The 15,099-nt window shown below is 46.4% G+C and overlaps 1 protein-coding gene across 3 annotated transcripts; it reads right to left on the bottom strand.

The window, feature by feature from the left end:
• Positions 1-24: 24 nt before the first annotated feature.
• On the bottom strand, positions 25-14,003 carry slka (STE20-like kinase a). 3 transcript variants are annotated; one of them, XM_029835094.1, is made up of 19 exons: positions 13,385-14,003; positions 11,804-11,968; positions 10,547-10,595; positions 9,919-10,068; positions 9,211-9,283; positions 8,705-8,899; positions 8,536-8,617; positions 8,256-8,390; positions 7,113-8,180; positions 6,900-7,030; positions 6,399-6,522; positions 5,998-6,177; positions 4,571-4,663; positions 2,707-2,836; positions 2,406-2,530; positions 2,124-2,318; positions 1,679-1,804; positions 1,447-1,560; positions 25-1,365 (listed from the first exon to the last, which is right to left on the bottom strand). In XM_029835094.1, exons 1-19 carry the CDS (start codon positions 13,532-13,534, stop codon positions 1,219-1,221), a joined length of 3,432 nt encoding a protein of 1,143 aa, XP_029690954.1. In that variant the 5' UTR covers positions 13,535-14,003; the 3' UTR covers positions 25-1,218. The 3 variants fall into 3 exon arrangements, with proteins under 3 accessions (XP_029690954.1, XP_029690955.1, XP_029690956.1); XM_029835095.1 differs by lacking the exon at positions 4,571-4,663 and adding an exon at positions 3,521-3,592; XM_029835096.1 differs by lacking the exon at positions 4,571-4,663 and having other exon boundaries at positions 13,385-14,002.
• Positions 14,004-15,099: the final 1,096 nt, after the last annotated feature.

Below are 15,099 nucleotides of genomic sequence, written 5' to 3'. Positions count from 1 at the left end.
AGCAAAACAAAACTGAAAAGCATGTCAAATAAACAGTCAATATTTTATTTACAACAACAAAATATGTCAATTTATAAGACACTTTAAATACATGTTTGATGATGTAACAAAAGGGGGCGGGGTTATGGTGTGATCTGCAAGACAGCCTAAAAAATAAAAATAAAAATCCAGCATTCATAACAAAAAGCACTCCATGTTAATTTCAGCATACAGAAATGAATGTGCGCACGTGTGGCAAAGGAAATCTTGGTTTTCTCGAAATGTGCCCCATGGATGCTCCCAGAATACTGCGCCAGGCGTCTCCTCACGCTAAAATCCACGCAGCGACAGCGCGCTACCTTCCAACGCTGGCTTCAAGAGCGAAACATTACAGCATCTATACATCAGGAACACGTGTCTGGAAACCTAAATATGCCTGTGTGATATTAAAGACCCCGAAATAAAGGCTTGATGTTGGAAATGGGAGAGAAAAAGGCGACTTGCTGTCACAGGACAGTTCACGACTGCATATTTTCCTTACGCGGCGAAACAGTGCAAATCAACAGCTTTACATTCCCGTACGGCTCAGTTCTCTTCAAACTGGACGACCAAATGATAATGTTTGCGACCGTTGTTGAAAAGAGCTCCCAGGAATTCTTTTGTGGACAACGGGGGGATTACGACGCGGTACATTCCTCTCGTTTTGAACTCTCCACCTGACGACGACGTTTCGGACGACGCGCGACAGACGTGACACTTTTTGTGAGTCTAGCGGCTCGCGCACGTGTTTCAGGACGTTTTTCTGTAGCGTTGCTGAAATATGACGTGGAGTTTGGCGAAATCGTTAACTGTTCAAGGACTGAAACGGCCTCTCTCGGGGCGTCGCGGTGAGAAGGCGGCTCCGTATTCACTGTGAGCTTCAGAAGATCCAGAGGAGGGAGAAACAAGCGCGTGAGGCACTGCAGATCATTCACACTGTAGCAGGCTGTGTTTCAACCAAACGGAGCAGCGGGATTGGCCTTTGGGACCAAACGCACGCTTTAAAAATTTAAACATGCCGAGGGGGGGAAAAAAAGTGCATATCAACCGCTGGACGTTTCCCGTGGAGCTGGAGTGTAGGCACGTCATGCTCACGACTGGTGGGATCACAACAGGGGGGACATTTTTGTGTTTAATCAGTGGCAGAGCGGATGTTGCTCCAGCGGGGAGTCCGTGCGAGCAGACTGGCACGCCGTCAGGCTATAAGCCAGAGTTATGCAGGTTTGGGATGGGGTAGAATTTCGATACCCGACTCTGGGTGGTGGGGTTAAGGCATTCGGACTCTCCGCTCATTTTGAAGAAGACCTCCTGCTCCTGGAGCTTTCGCGTGAACTCCTCCTCTAAGGCCTGCAGGGGGCAGCAGATACAAATGACAAGAAGCGCGATGGTTGAAGCGACTGTAGGGAAAGGGAGAGGCGGGTAAAATACCTTCTTCCTGGGCCTCAGCTTTTCCCTCCACTCCTTCATCTCCAGGCTGTGCTCCTCGTCCAGCTCCTTCAGCTTCTGCGTCTCATGTTCGATCAGGAGGTGGCATTTCTCATTCTGCAACACAACGCGAGGCTTTAAAGCACTAAAAATCAGTGGTTTCAGCATGTGAGCTGTTACTAGAGGACAGTTATTGGTGGCGTGGTGGCTCCAAGGAGCCGTGGCGTGCTTCCACCTGCAGCTGCTGCAGCTCCCTGATGTTGGAGTCACACTGCAGCTGCAGATCCCTCATCTGGTTCTCGTGTTTCTGGTGCTGATGCAGACGCTCGTTTTTCTGCCTCTTTTCTTCCTGACCAGCAAACTGAACCAAAGCACACAAAAAAAAACCCCTTTAGGACCGATATTAACCCGACACAAAGCGAAAGGATTACATGCGACTTTCTATTGAACTGTTGCCTGTTTTCCGTGCGCTCAAAAGCCACTTTGCCGTTTTTGCAAGGTGAGAATTGTTATTGTTGTTTTGAAATAAGGACGTAGTGAAGATTTGACGTGCCTTTGAGGCAACAAAGCGACGGTTCTTTAAGTTTTTATAACGGTGAGAAGCCATTTTCCATATATTGTGTGGGTGATTTCTGTTATTTGGCTGGGGAATAGAAATGAAAGGCGCGTGCTGTCTGCACCTGCTTCACACGCTCCCTCTCCTGCTCCGGGGTGATGGCGGCAGCGGCGTTGATGCGAAGGCTCTTCTTAAACATGGCCATGCGGGTCTTGGCCTCGCTGCGCTGGATCTTGGGCAGACGAACCCTCTCCTGGGTCTGCTTGTTCTTCATCTCCTCGACCAACCTCTGGTTGTAGCGCTGCATCTGCTCCATCTCCTACAACAGACAGGTGCAGCGTTTGTGTGGCGGCCCCGTTGAAGCCGCCCCCCCCCCCCCCCGGAGGCGTCCCTATTGACTCCTGACCTTCTCGTGCCTCTTCAGCAGCTGGTGCCTCTGCAGGAAGTACTGGTCTTTCAGCTGTTGCTTCAGCTGCTGGTGCTTCTCTTGCAGGTGGCGCTCCTCCAACTCCCACATGGCTGCCTCCCGAGCTACAAGACACATTCACACAGGGATGAGACGGGAGACGGGGGACATGTCCATGCTTGTTGAAAAGAGCAAAACAAAGAACCAACCAGCCCCAGCACGCTGTTTAATTTTTGTAAACTACATCAGGGCATCAAAGCCAAGAGGAAAGGTAAAGATTAAAGCAAACGCCACCGCCTACCTCTCAGCAGCTGCTGCTTGTGGTTGAGACAATCTCTCTCAATGGTGGCAATTTCTAGTTTATGCTGCTGGATGATTTTCTTCAGAGCGCCATCTAGATCCTGTTGCTGCTTCTGGAGGAACTCCTGCTCCTGCAGATGTTCCAAGGGAGAGGAGTAAGAAGCAGCCAGAGGCCGTGAGCACCGTCATCATGATCAGAGGGACAGCAGAGAGGAAGACACTGCAAATGGCACGAGCGCCAAACTGATCACATCTAGAGGCTAACTAGTGGAAGGGCACCGAGATGTCACATGACTGACTGGAATCAGCAGAGGAGACACTCAGGATGGCAATGATCCACAATGGAGGTGAAGAGAAGAAGAAAGAGGAGTTAACAGTTCAGTATTATGTGAGACGACATTCACATCGACGTTCACATCTTCCACAGACCAGCTTAAGCTCATTTTAGAGGGGACATTGAATGACAGAGCTGTCGGTAGAAAAACCAAAGGCACATTACAATTACGGCCCACTTCTCCCTATTGTATGACATCATTTCATCATGCTAACGATGCGCTGGAAACACCATATATATAAAGACCAGATGTGGAAGACTGGTGGACTGGTGGAGGAGAAATACTGAGCGGGAGCAAAAAGAGAGAACCACTGCACAAACAGTGATGAGCACACAACAACGCCCATGCTTACATGTGTTGAGCTGTGAAACTGAAACACCACAAGCTGCCCTGCCGCCTATCTCCTCTCACATCTAAGTATGGGCCAAAGGCGGAGAGAAACGAGAAGGGGGGGGGGGGGGGGAAGGGGGGGAGACTTACATCCTGCATCTGAGCGTTGAAGAGCGCGCATGAGGACAACTGAAAAGACTGAACCATAACCTGGGCCACTGCCTGCGGAGGAGAGCACACGGCGCCACTCGCCCTGATCAGGGACAGACACACAGCAGGCCGACACACACCAGCGCACACACTCATCCCGCCTCTGTCGCGAAAAACACCGTCCTTGCCCATCCGCGGGCGTCGCGATGAGTTTGAAGCGCGCAGCCCGTTTTATTTCAGCGGGAACGTTAGGAGCCGGTGGTGCACGGTAACAGTTGATGACGGTTATTCATGCTGGCAGCAGCTACAGTCAGACTTTAAAAGGAACAGTTCACCCCAAAAAGTTAAACAAAACCCCCCACATCTGTCCAATAAAGATGCGACACCTCTAACATTTAAAGCTACACATGTTCATATGCATCGTCACCTTAAGTGAAGCGTGCAAAATAGTTCGCAAACCCGCAAGTGTTCTTTTTGGAGCACTCGGAAGCACGCGGCATAACGGGTGGTTCCCAGATCTCAGGAAAGATGCACCACAGGTGCAATAAATGCACTACTGAGGTATCCTGAACGAAACACACATCTGTGGTTCAACACTTATTAACCCCGACGGGAGGACAAGATGCTTCTGATTTGGGGGGAACTTTCCCTTTAACGGCATCACTTTTATAGTTACTCTTCATGCTACTGGCTCAAGCGTGAGTGCAAATAACCTGACTGCAACCTTTTAAGTACAAGCCTGAACATGAGGCTGATTCGGAAAAGATGAGCCGAAGAACAAAGTTTGGAAATGATTTGAGCGCAGACATTCAGAGTAGAAACAGGTGGGTGTTTTTTTTAAACGCCAGGGTTCTTTAAGTACAGAAACAGAGGGCCAGTTGGTCATCATGCTGATCATTAGAATCAATCTGATAAAACACTCACTGCACAGACGGAGCAGTTTGCTTGACTTCCTTTGATATGAATATTTCTTTATGTGCAGAAACGAGAAGGTGACGACAGATTGGGAGAGAAATTGAGTGTTTAGTTGGACAGCAGGTGACAGTTTACCTCTGCGGTTCTAAGGAGCGACAGGTCTTCCTTTAAGCGTTTCATGAGTTCTTTTCTCATGTGTTTGGGCGACTGTCCGACTTCGTCTTTGACCTATGGTGCGTTTTCAAAAACGGGTTGATAATCTGGAAATCACCCAAACCCGACTCATAGGAGACATGCAGGGCTGCGTCCCGCCACCGTGATTTAAGAGGATCTGATTTAGGTTTGATTCTGATCCCACAGCCGCATCAGAACCAGTCAGAACTACACTTGTCAGAGCCCAGTTATACATTTGCCAAGAGAGAGGGAGATATCAGCGATACATCGCAGAAGAGATTAGTGTAAAAAGGAGTTTCTCCCGTTGCATTAATAATGAGAGCGGCTGATTAGTTTGCCTAAATAAAGAGGAGCTGAGATGGAATCATTACCAATATCAAACAGTCAGTCAATGTGGACTGAATTTTTCTCTTGAAAAACAGAAATCTTGTAGACTATAGGCTATTTTCATGAAGGCGATGAAGGATGTATGTGTATCAGACATTTAAAGAAATGTGATTTATGATCGCAAACCATTTGGAATCCATTGGTGGTGAAATATTCAGCGAAACAGAAATGCCAGGTGGAATTTTACAGACTCCCAGGCACGAGAACAAGAATTCAGGACATCTTGTGTGCAGCTGTTAGGTTATGAACTGAAAGATTCATCCAAGCGGATTTATTTTCACTTATATTTATATATATATATTAAGGTTTTATTTACTCTAAAGATGATTCCATATCAGACACTCTTATTTGGAATTTCATTTCATTTTCCCAACATGGCCGACCGACCCTAAGACCAAAGCCACCTCACACATTCATACAAGAAATATTTGTTATATAAAACAGACATTTTCAATAACAACACAAATTCTGCAATTAAAACAATACAAAAATGCATTTGCCTCACAATAATGCAGCTGAGAAGCCACGACGAAGAGAGTGGGACTGAGAGAAGCATTTAAATGAAGGAAGTATGCACAGAGCGCTGTCAGCACCACCGCCACCAAGACTTCACCACATACAGTAGCTGCTGATTACTGTCTCAACAGAGCTGCTACAACCGGGGCGTAGGCAGAACACGTCGGTCGAGAGGACGCAGCACATAAACGATGTCAGAATTTTATCCTGCCGGCACTGTTTTGCTTGAGAGGCAAACAGAGGAGATTAATGACAACACAAGAGCCACAGTGAGCTGGAAGCGGAGCGGCGTCTGGAATTCCTGGCTCTCTTTGCATACGTGCATTATCAGGCAAAGAAAAGGAAAAAAGCACCAGACCAGAGATGATCTGACACCACTGTCCACTGTCTGTGTTATTAAACACAGACAGTGGACATGTATGACATGCAAATTAAGATGAATCAACAGTCAGCCTACATGCAGCCACAGCCATGCATGGACATACCTCTTTTTTCCGGTTCTTCAGCATGTTCTGGAACTTGGACAGCTCCTTGTCTTGATCCCCTTTGATGCGTTTGGCCTCGTCACGGAGCCGGCTGGTGTGATCTTGTTCCAGTCTCTCGATGGTCTGCTTTTGCTTCTTTTCAAGATTCTCCACTTCCAAGTCATATTGACGCTTCTTAGCCTGGAAATGACAGCTTGGTGTTGGCTTTCTCAAAACGCAGCATCAGTAAGCTGTTGTGAAGAACGCCTCGTATTTTATCATTTATATTTTAGGTCAATTGCAGCAGGTTATAAACTAATCCCAATGTTTTCCAGCATGAATACTGAATCAGTCTGTTGCAGAGTAACTTAATGGTTTAGCTTAAACCAAAATGACGCTGTAGGACGGCTGTGCGGACTCACAGTCGTTTCCTGTTCAAAGCGTCGAAAGATCTGCTCCCTCTGCTGCTGCAGCTTGTTGCTGAGCTGCTGCTGCGCCCTCTGCTCCTCTTTCTGCAGGAGTCGCAGCTCTCGCAGCTCTTGGCGCCTGAAAGAATCCACATTAAACAGCAGTCGAGCCCCTGCTTTATTTTTATCTCCAATTCATCCGCGAACTGGTGACGCTGTTAGGATGTTACTCACCGCTCACTTTCAAATGTAATTGTCTTAAAGTGATCTTTTTAAACTCTCTGAATCAGCTACTAAAGCGATACGGATGAACAAGAGCTCTCGTATAAACATTCAGAGCAGGATGTCTTTAAAAGGCAAACTGGGACATGGCTGTAAAATAAAGTAGCATTTATCATGGGAGATAATCCACATGGGCCTTGCAAAGGCTACGGGAGCTGTGAACTGTCAAAGAACTAGGCCTCCATAGTAACCTGGCTACTAACATGGTGGTAGGCAGACAGGAAACAGGCTCACCTCAGGAACCTCATCTCCTCATTTTTGGCATCATTATCTGTCACTATCTTTGAGGTCGTTACGCTGACTTCCACACCGTCCACCATGAACTTGCGCGTCTTCTTCAGAGTCTTCTTCTGGCGCTTTGACTCCTTCCAAGAAATAGAGACATTTCAAGGATTTCAGGTGTGGTGATCACGCAGCGCTAATGAGCGGTGGTGGATGTAACCTTACCTGCAGAGATATGGAACTGCCTTCCTTGGTTTTGGTCAGGAAGCTGGAGATGGACAGATTGAGGTCGAGGCTGTTGCTGTCAGCGGCTGAACTGCTTCCAGAATCGGATTCCACATCTGGTTTGATCGTGGCAGGGCTTCCATGATCAACCTTGCTTTCGGAATCCGTCTCACTTTCGAGGACGGAGACGCCATCTTGGGAGGTGCTCTCGTCTTCGTTCCCCTTTGCGGGAACGTACTTACGCGGCTCCGAATCCTGCACAGTGTCTCTGGCTTCATCGACAGACTCATTTGCGGATTCAGTTGGTCCAGAAGCCTCTGCTTCCACATCTGGTTCAGGCTGCTCCCTCTCCTCAGGAGCCTCATCCCCGTGGTTCTCCTCCAGCCGACCTTTTACGGGTTCCTGCTCTGCCAGAGCGTTGGTGGGAGTCACGTCCACACTGGCTGGATCTATTATATTTGCATCTATACTGTCTGCGTTTCTATCCAAGTTTGCTCCTTCAGCTGCATCTTCGGTTGGGTCTTCTGCCGTTTTATGCTGTGGCTCCTCCTCTTGAGTTTCTTCTTCCAGTATAATTTCTGCTTTTTCTGGCTTATCTTCCACTTGTTCTTCTATATCAGCATCTCTCTTTTCCTCCGACTCCTCAATCTCTTTTTCTTCTATTGTTATATGGGTGAGTCCCTCTTCCTGCTTTACTTCCTCACCATCTATTACAACATGGGCAGAGACGTCTGCATCCACGGCTGCTTCTGGACCTGCTCCTACAGTCTCAGCAGGAAGCCCCTCAGCTTGGACACCTTGCTTTGGTTCAGTAGGACCTTGTGAGAGCAGGTCATGGCTGGGTACCGCATCCTCACCACTCAGTTCAGATGTTTCAGTAACTTTCTCCTCAACGCTCTTGTCAACTTCATCTGTTTGGAGCTGCTGGTCGGGACCTTTATCACCAGCGTGGTCCTCAGCAGACTTCTCAGTGACGGATTCCAGCACGGCGGGAGCTGCTGGGACTTTTTCATCCTCTGAACTGGCCACACTTACATCCGATGGCCCCCGTTTGTGACCAGGAGCCGCCTAAATGAGCAAAAATGAATGAGCATCCACGTGTTATGAGTGAGTGCAGGCGAGTACACCAATGAAACCATGTACCACAGGTGTGTCGGGCTCTTCCTCCTCCTCCTCTTCCTCTTTACTATCCTCTATCTCCTCAGTGACTTCAGCTTTGGCTTCAGCGATGATCTCTCTCAGAGGTCTGCAGTCAGTTACGCTGGCAACAAACGGATGCTGCAGACAGACAAGCACAAGGAATCAACTTCTGCATTCACTATCTGATCTAGTAGCACGCTGCAAAAATGAAAACGGCACTTAGAATATGCAAATCCAAACAGGGGACAAAACAGCAATGAATGAATAAAGGCAGGAAACTCGCCTGTATGAGCTGTACGGAACTCCACCTATTGTCCACATTCTTATCGAGTGCCTTTCTCAGGAAGTCATTAAACTCTGGTGACCTTGAAAAAAACCCCAAAAAGACTATTGTCTCACTACATAATCAATCCTACAAATACGCTTCACTCGTTGCCAGTGCAGCATCTCACCAACGAGAGGGGTGCATGAGTGTGGGCGGCTCAGACTTGGCTATTTTCAGCAGCACCCTCATAGGATTCATCTCATGGTTTGGCGGCTCGATCTGTGCCAGCTCTATCAGAGTCACCCCCAGGGACCAGATGTCAGCCTTGTAGTCATACGGACGATCTTTGGAGGTTTCACACATCACCACCTCTGGGGCCATCCTGCATAATCAGAAGTCAGCAAGTCTCTGATTAGCATGGAGCACATTTTGGATTCGGAGCAAGACTGTATATCAAGTCACGTCGTTTAACCAGAACAGAAATAAATGGAGAGGAGAGGCTAACGTGACACCTGCGCTTCATTTACACTCGCACTGACAGGAAGCTGCTTAAATACGGTCATCACACACCTGTCTGATTTTGTGCCACTGCACAGAAGAGGCTTTATCTCTCCTCCAATCAATTATTCTATACATACCATTATCACATTAAACTGGGACAATGCCCACTTTTATGCATGCTGCATGACTCACCAGTAAGGAGTGCCAATAAAAGAGTCTCTTCTCTGCAGGGTCTTGGTATTTTTAGCAGACACCCCGAAGTCAGCTGAAAGCAGAATGAGATTACAACGATCAACTTTATGTGCTGTGGATTTATTGGGATGGGAGGTACTCTGACATTTCCCATAATTACAAGTGTCCACAAAGATGGCAGGAAAGCCTGCATCATTTCCAGCAGTTGAAGCACCTGCGCACCTTCAGAGCTGCCCTTGTTTTCCCACTTTTCAATCCTTCATTAAGTCCCCGGTGCCTGATGAGAATTATTGTTTGCCAGGCTGCATCATGACCCGCTGCCTACGGAACATGAATCATCGGGGGAACTAACGGCTCTGGATGCCACCGTAGCAACCTGAATGCTTCTACTTCTCAAAAATTACGCAACCAATCGCCGACTTCCGTACGGAGGAACCAGCGTATGTGAATAATAAATAATTTTATGAAATAAAACGTCTCCCAAGCATCCATGGTACAGATGGTGCGCTTGGTTGCCAAACTACTGATGGCAAAGGGATCAAGTGAGGGAATTTGGCTTCCAATATCATAAGCAGGAGGGAAATCGCCAAAGTTCTGTGGTCTAAATGTGATCTTAGCTGGAACATGAATGAGCTGAGCCTCAAACCATCCTCCACAAATGCTGCAAACAAACGTGCAAACGAAGAAAAAAACAAAACCGGAACTTACCCAATTTCACTTCTCCATTCAGAGACAGGAGAATATTTCCAGCTTTCAAATCTCTGTGTATAATCTTATTCTCGTGTAGGTAAATCAAAGCCTCTAAGGTTTGCCTGCACACCACGCGGATCTGCGGTTCCGTCAGCGGTCTCTCCAGCTCTGTGGATAAACACATCTTGTTAGGTGGTTTTCCTAATACATTATTATAAAAGCAGACGGAGCCAGATTGTTATATCAACATGAAATACGACGACCCAGAAGCGTTCGGTAGCAGCTCTGAAGCCAGCAGACAAGTCTGACTGGACCGACCTGGGGAGAAGAGCTGTTCACTCAGACAAACCAAAGAGGAGAATATGACAAACGTTACTCATGGCGCAATAAGAAAATCACACCTTCTGAGTTTTTCTAAGCGTACAAAGTGAGAACCTGCACATATTTGAAGCGGACTGACCGCTCTGAAATCTGAGCTGCAGTAATTACACAGTTGGAATAGGCTCTCCATCTGGACGAAGGGGAAAAAACCCACACAAAAGGCTTTTGGAAGGGATGGAAGAAGAGAGCTGGCACGTGGAGATGAAGCAAAACACTCCAAGGCCGTGCCATAAGTTTCTGTTCCTCTCGTGAGTGTGGGACTTACCCAGCATGATGGCATCCACAGCACCGCCGGCACAGAACTCAATCAGAATCTGCGACAGTGGAGAACAGCCTTAACAATGTATACACAGAATGCACCACAACTCAGCAAATCCTCCTAAGTGCTTAAAGGGAATATAATATATGTGGGACAAAGATCTATAATATGGATTGATTAGGCGATATGTGGCTCTTCTCTGTCAAACAGCCACATATCGGTTGACCATAACATTCTTAATGGTAGCAGTTATAATGTAAAGCTGAATATTTCCCCACTTTAGCTGATGTAATGGATACAACCCAAGTACTTCACCTATATTAGGAACTTGTGAAATGGGATGTTAGACAAAAATAGCTGTCAAAATTACGGAGTGCAGTTTATTCAGCTTCGTCCAGTAAATGAAGAGAGGAAACCAAAGCTGTTGTTCTGGGTTGGGTGGGGGGGTAAATCTAATTTCTGCTGGAATTCTGATTCTGGCCTGATAGGAAATATGGTGAACACTGCGCCCAACTTCTGCTGCTGCCTGTGCATCATTTCAACCTACCGGTAAATGAAATGCCAAACAGGTTTAAACTCTTAATTCTGTCCTTCTAAAATGTCAAACATTTGCTAAAGACGTCGCTCTATTAACTCAGTTACACATTGATCACGCCGCCTGGAGAAAAACACAGCCCGTGAGCACAGCTAAATTATTCACAGGCACTTTCTCCAGCCACAAAAACCTTTCCATTATCATCCTCTAGATGTGACCCATCCACAAAGGATGGTCACATGACACCACCTGCCAGGATCTAATTGTTCTGGGGCCTCTGACTGCACACAGAATTAGATTCTACTGAGTGTGTACAAACTGCCCAGGGAATCCACTTTACTCTGAAACAGCTTGTAAAAATGGTGGCTGCCGGATGATTATGAACTGGGGATATTTTATATGGACACCACAACACATAACAGTCTATTCACCAGATTTTCAGGAAGCGCAACTTTAAAATCGTGAGCAGGAACTCAGATACTTCCATTGCTATCAAGTTACAAATACATTAGCTAATGTTTGATCTGTATTATATGAATCAGATGTTTCTATGAGGCGAGTAGTACAGCAATGTTGCAGTTAAATAAGCTGTCTGGGAGGGAAAAAAGTATTAAAGTAAACTTTTATATTATCATACTGGTGTTTTTCCATGCGTGACGCCTTCCCTGCTTCTGTCTCCAGAACCACAGGAGGAGTGTCAACATTTGGCCAGGCCCTGGCTTCCTTACCCAGAGTTTGCCCTCGAAGTAGAAGGCATCCAGCAGCTTGACGATGTGATGGTGGTCGCAGGAGGCCAGAATGTCGATCTCCACCATGTAATCCTCCAACTCATCCTCCGTCTTTGTGTCGATGACCTTGGCGGCAGCGAGAGTCCCGTTCTGTTTGTTCTGAGCCTGAAAGCAAAAATTGACAACAAAGGGAGTCATTTAGTGTTCTTTTATTAATTATGGATAAAGTGCAAAGCACAGTTAAACACTTGTGTGAATAAAATGATCCAGAGTGACCATTCAGCCGGTCTAATGAAGTCTAATATTTACAACAGGAACCCAAGCGGCACTAACGCGAGCCGATTTTGTCAAGTTGGCTTCCTTCTCCTCCTCCTCCCTCCCCTCCTCCTCTTTCTGTTTCCTCTGAAGCAACAACTAAAAGGTCAAACGCATTAACCATCAGCTGCTCCAAATTCATGTTATGTGACATTAAACTGGGATTAACAAATATCAAATAGATTTAAGGTTCCTCGGGATGAAAGTGGAGAAAGAAGCCAACCGTGCACACAATGTTTATGGATACTGACACAAACTTGGGGAGTTAAGGGGGAAAAAAAGGGCGGGAGAGTCTGGCTGGAGTGTCGCAGAGGCTGTCACACCCTATATTTACACAATTCTGACCTAATACACATTGTGTGTGAGTGTATTCTCTTAGTCCAACACAAATACACAAGCAGGGACATTAAATATTAACTTGATGAGGCAAAGGCAGATGTGTTTGTGTCGTGAGCTACTCAAACGAGCCCCCGACACCTCTGGGTACAACTCAAACTGTGTCAAACCTCCACGCCTTGATTTGCATTCAGCAGAATTTCGAAATGTGTCATCGGGTCAGGGACTTTTACCAACCCAGCTGCATTATGTGGACTCAGGATGGACAGAAAAAAAGATTCTAAAAGCATTTTTTCTTTGATCCACTGAAGAAAAAGGCCAGACATGACGCGCCGATCCTTCTCTTTGTCGTCTGGCTTCGATTTTCTTGTTAACTGGTTAAAGATGCTAACCTGTGCTGGTATAACAGGTGAATTACGCACGCGCATCCACTAATCTGTAGCCTGTTAACAAATACACGTGTTCCCTCTTTCAAAAGTGCGTGATCCAGCATTCTTATTTACTTTTTAGAACTTTGTCGGTGCAGATGTGCAGCCATTGCCTGCACGTTATGTATTCCTGGCACCATAATGCGCGCTGCACCCCTGTGCACCTGTCAGAGACGTGCACGAAAGAGACAGTTGTGCTGCTCTGTCAACACAAACAGCACATCTCTCCCTTTTGTGTTCCATTGTTGCTCTGTTGGAATGAACCACACCTGACAACAGCTGGACAGGGACTTTGGTGACTTAAATCAGTCCCAGGAAGGTGTTTTGATCCGTTTTTAATCACAATAACACTAATAAAAACCTCCACCAAAAGAACTTAAGTGTTGATTTGAAGGGCGCAAAGCTAAGATTGGACTTGTGGTTTGATTTAAGTGCTAATATTTAACTGATTTCGGTAACTGAAGGACCAGGTTCGAGCCCCGAGGCGGATGTGGAACGTTACCTTAAACACTTTGCCGAATGCTCCGTCCCCCAGCTCCCCGATGATGTCCCAAATTTCCTCCGGGTTGACGTCTCTGTGGACATTTTCGTACTGCTTTTTCTTCTTATCGGGCCCCAGCTTAAAAATCTTGCGAAAATTGAAGAAAGACATCTTTCCGGACGTGAACTACAGGGCGGTGGAAACGGTCTCTTCTTGGTGATTTCCGCCAAGAAAACACAGCGGTTCCTCCCGGGCTCAAATAGCTAACGAAATGACACCGTACGGAGGTTTAAAGGACATAAACACGCTGCTAATGGGGCCGTCCAGCCACAACAATGTTAATTAAAACTTCCCCTGACGGCTTCTCGTCATAATCGCATCATGGCTAGTTAGCTGTGTGCACAGGACGCTGAGGGATAACTGCGAAGTAGAGTTCACCCTTCCGCACAGGCGGCCGCGGACGTTTTTCTAACGACGAAACGGCAGATAGCGACATTTATTCACCCATATTCGAAGACTCAATCCGGAATCAGCATCACTAACTGGGCGATAGCGGATAAAACACGGAGAACAAATGTACATGCCTCGGTGTGCTGACCATACAGAAGTTAGCGGGTTAGCATCAAGGTAGCCGAATTATCCATATGTGTTTCCGGTTAAAATTTCAATATAAAACTGCACTATAAGGCATATGCATTTGGACTCCAAAATAACTATCAGGATGCCAAACGTATTGTTGACGATTAATGTACAGAAAAACGTAATCAAATACACGGTTAAGTAAGTGGTGCAGACGCCAGGTCGACACTTTTATTGCGCCACAATTAATTAAATCTTCCCATGCTTTTAGTCTGAAATACGCACTTCCGCTCTGGGCAGAGCTGTCCCTCGTTAACTTGAGACCGTTAGTTAGCTGTATCAGTTTCCTGAGGACGTGCTGAGCGGCTCAGCCCCTCGGCCTCCACCACGCATGCTTGATGTGTCGCTACAGCCAAGCAGAGGAAAACTGTTAAAGTTCATGAGACGTATACCTCATTCACGCCCATACTAAATTATCAGGAGACTTGATGCGAATAAATGGTCGTTTTGGTTGATTCGCAGTGCTTAATCTGTCATAAGGACCGGTGAATTGATGTGCAGTTTAAATTACTTGGCCCCTTCATACACGTGGGCAACATAATATCACAAGAAATGAGACAAGACAATCATGTCATATATAATATCTGTTAGAATAAACCGCCGTGATTAAAAATAAAACAGAAAGACACCTCTTTTGTTGCTTTTTACGGTAGATATCAGATTTTGTGTTGTATGGCGCCCCCTTGTGGGGTGTGTGAAGATCAGGTTGTCTCCATTCGTCGTGGTGCTCTCGCTTCTTCCAGCAGGAGGGAGTAAAGTCATTTACTGCAGGCAGAGATAAGTGCTGTCCGGAAATCCGTGGGAAACTGTATCATTGTAACAGTGGATATTTGCACTGGGTGCCAATTTAAACATACACGCAGGTTTTCTTTGCGTTCTATGTCTGCAAGACTACAAAATTCATTTAAACTTCTATCTCAACCATTCCTTCTTTTTTAAGCAAGATAAAGTTAGGTTTATTTCCTATGAATTAAATGTAGTGGTGTGTAAGTCGTGAATGTTGTCCAAAAACGTTTCCCATCTGGGTTATCTGTTTGAGTGCGTTTCTAAAAAGGAAGCAGAGCTCAGTTAGACTTTCCAGCGCGTCCGTCCAGTCA

Source organism: Takifugu rubripes, chromosome 4 (genome assembly GCF_901000725.2).
Source record: "Takifugu rubripes chromosome 4, fTakRub1.2, whole genome shotgun sequence".
Taxonomy (NCBI): domain Eukaryota; kingdom Metazoa; phylum Chordata; class Actinopteri; order Tetraodontiformes; family Tetraodontidae; genus Takifugu; species Takifugu rubripes.
The sequence above is the reverse complement of the archived record's forward strand: the minus strand, read 5'-3'. Positions and strand labels throughout refer to the sequence as shown.

What these genes read in the sequence shown, in the direction of transcription:
- slka (XM_029835094.1), bottom strand. Translation starts at nt 13,534, where the DNA reads ATGTCTTTCTTCAATTTTCGCAAGATTTTTAAGCTGGGGCCCGATAAG. An exon ending in TGTGGATGCCATCATGCTGG is followed by an intron (nt 10,069 to 10,546) that starts GTAAGTCCCACA and finishes GTTTATCCACAG; the next exon opens with AGCTGGAGAGACCGCTGACG. An exon ending in GAGGAGATGAGGTTCCTGAG is followed by an intron (nt 6,523 to 6,899) that starts GTGAGCCTGTTT and finishes GGATTCTTTCAG; the next exon opens with GCGCCAAGAGCTGCGAGAGC.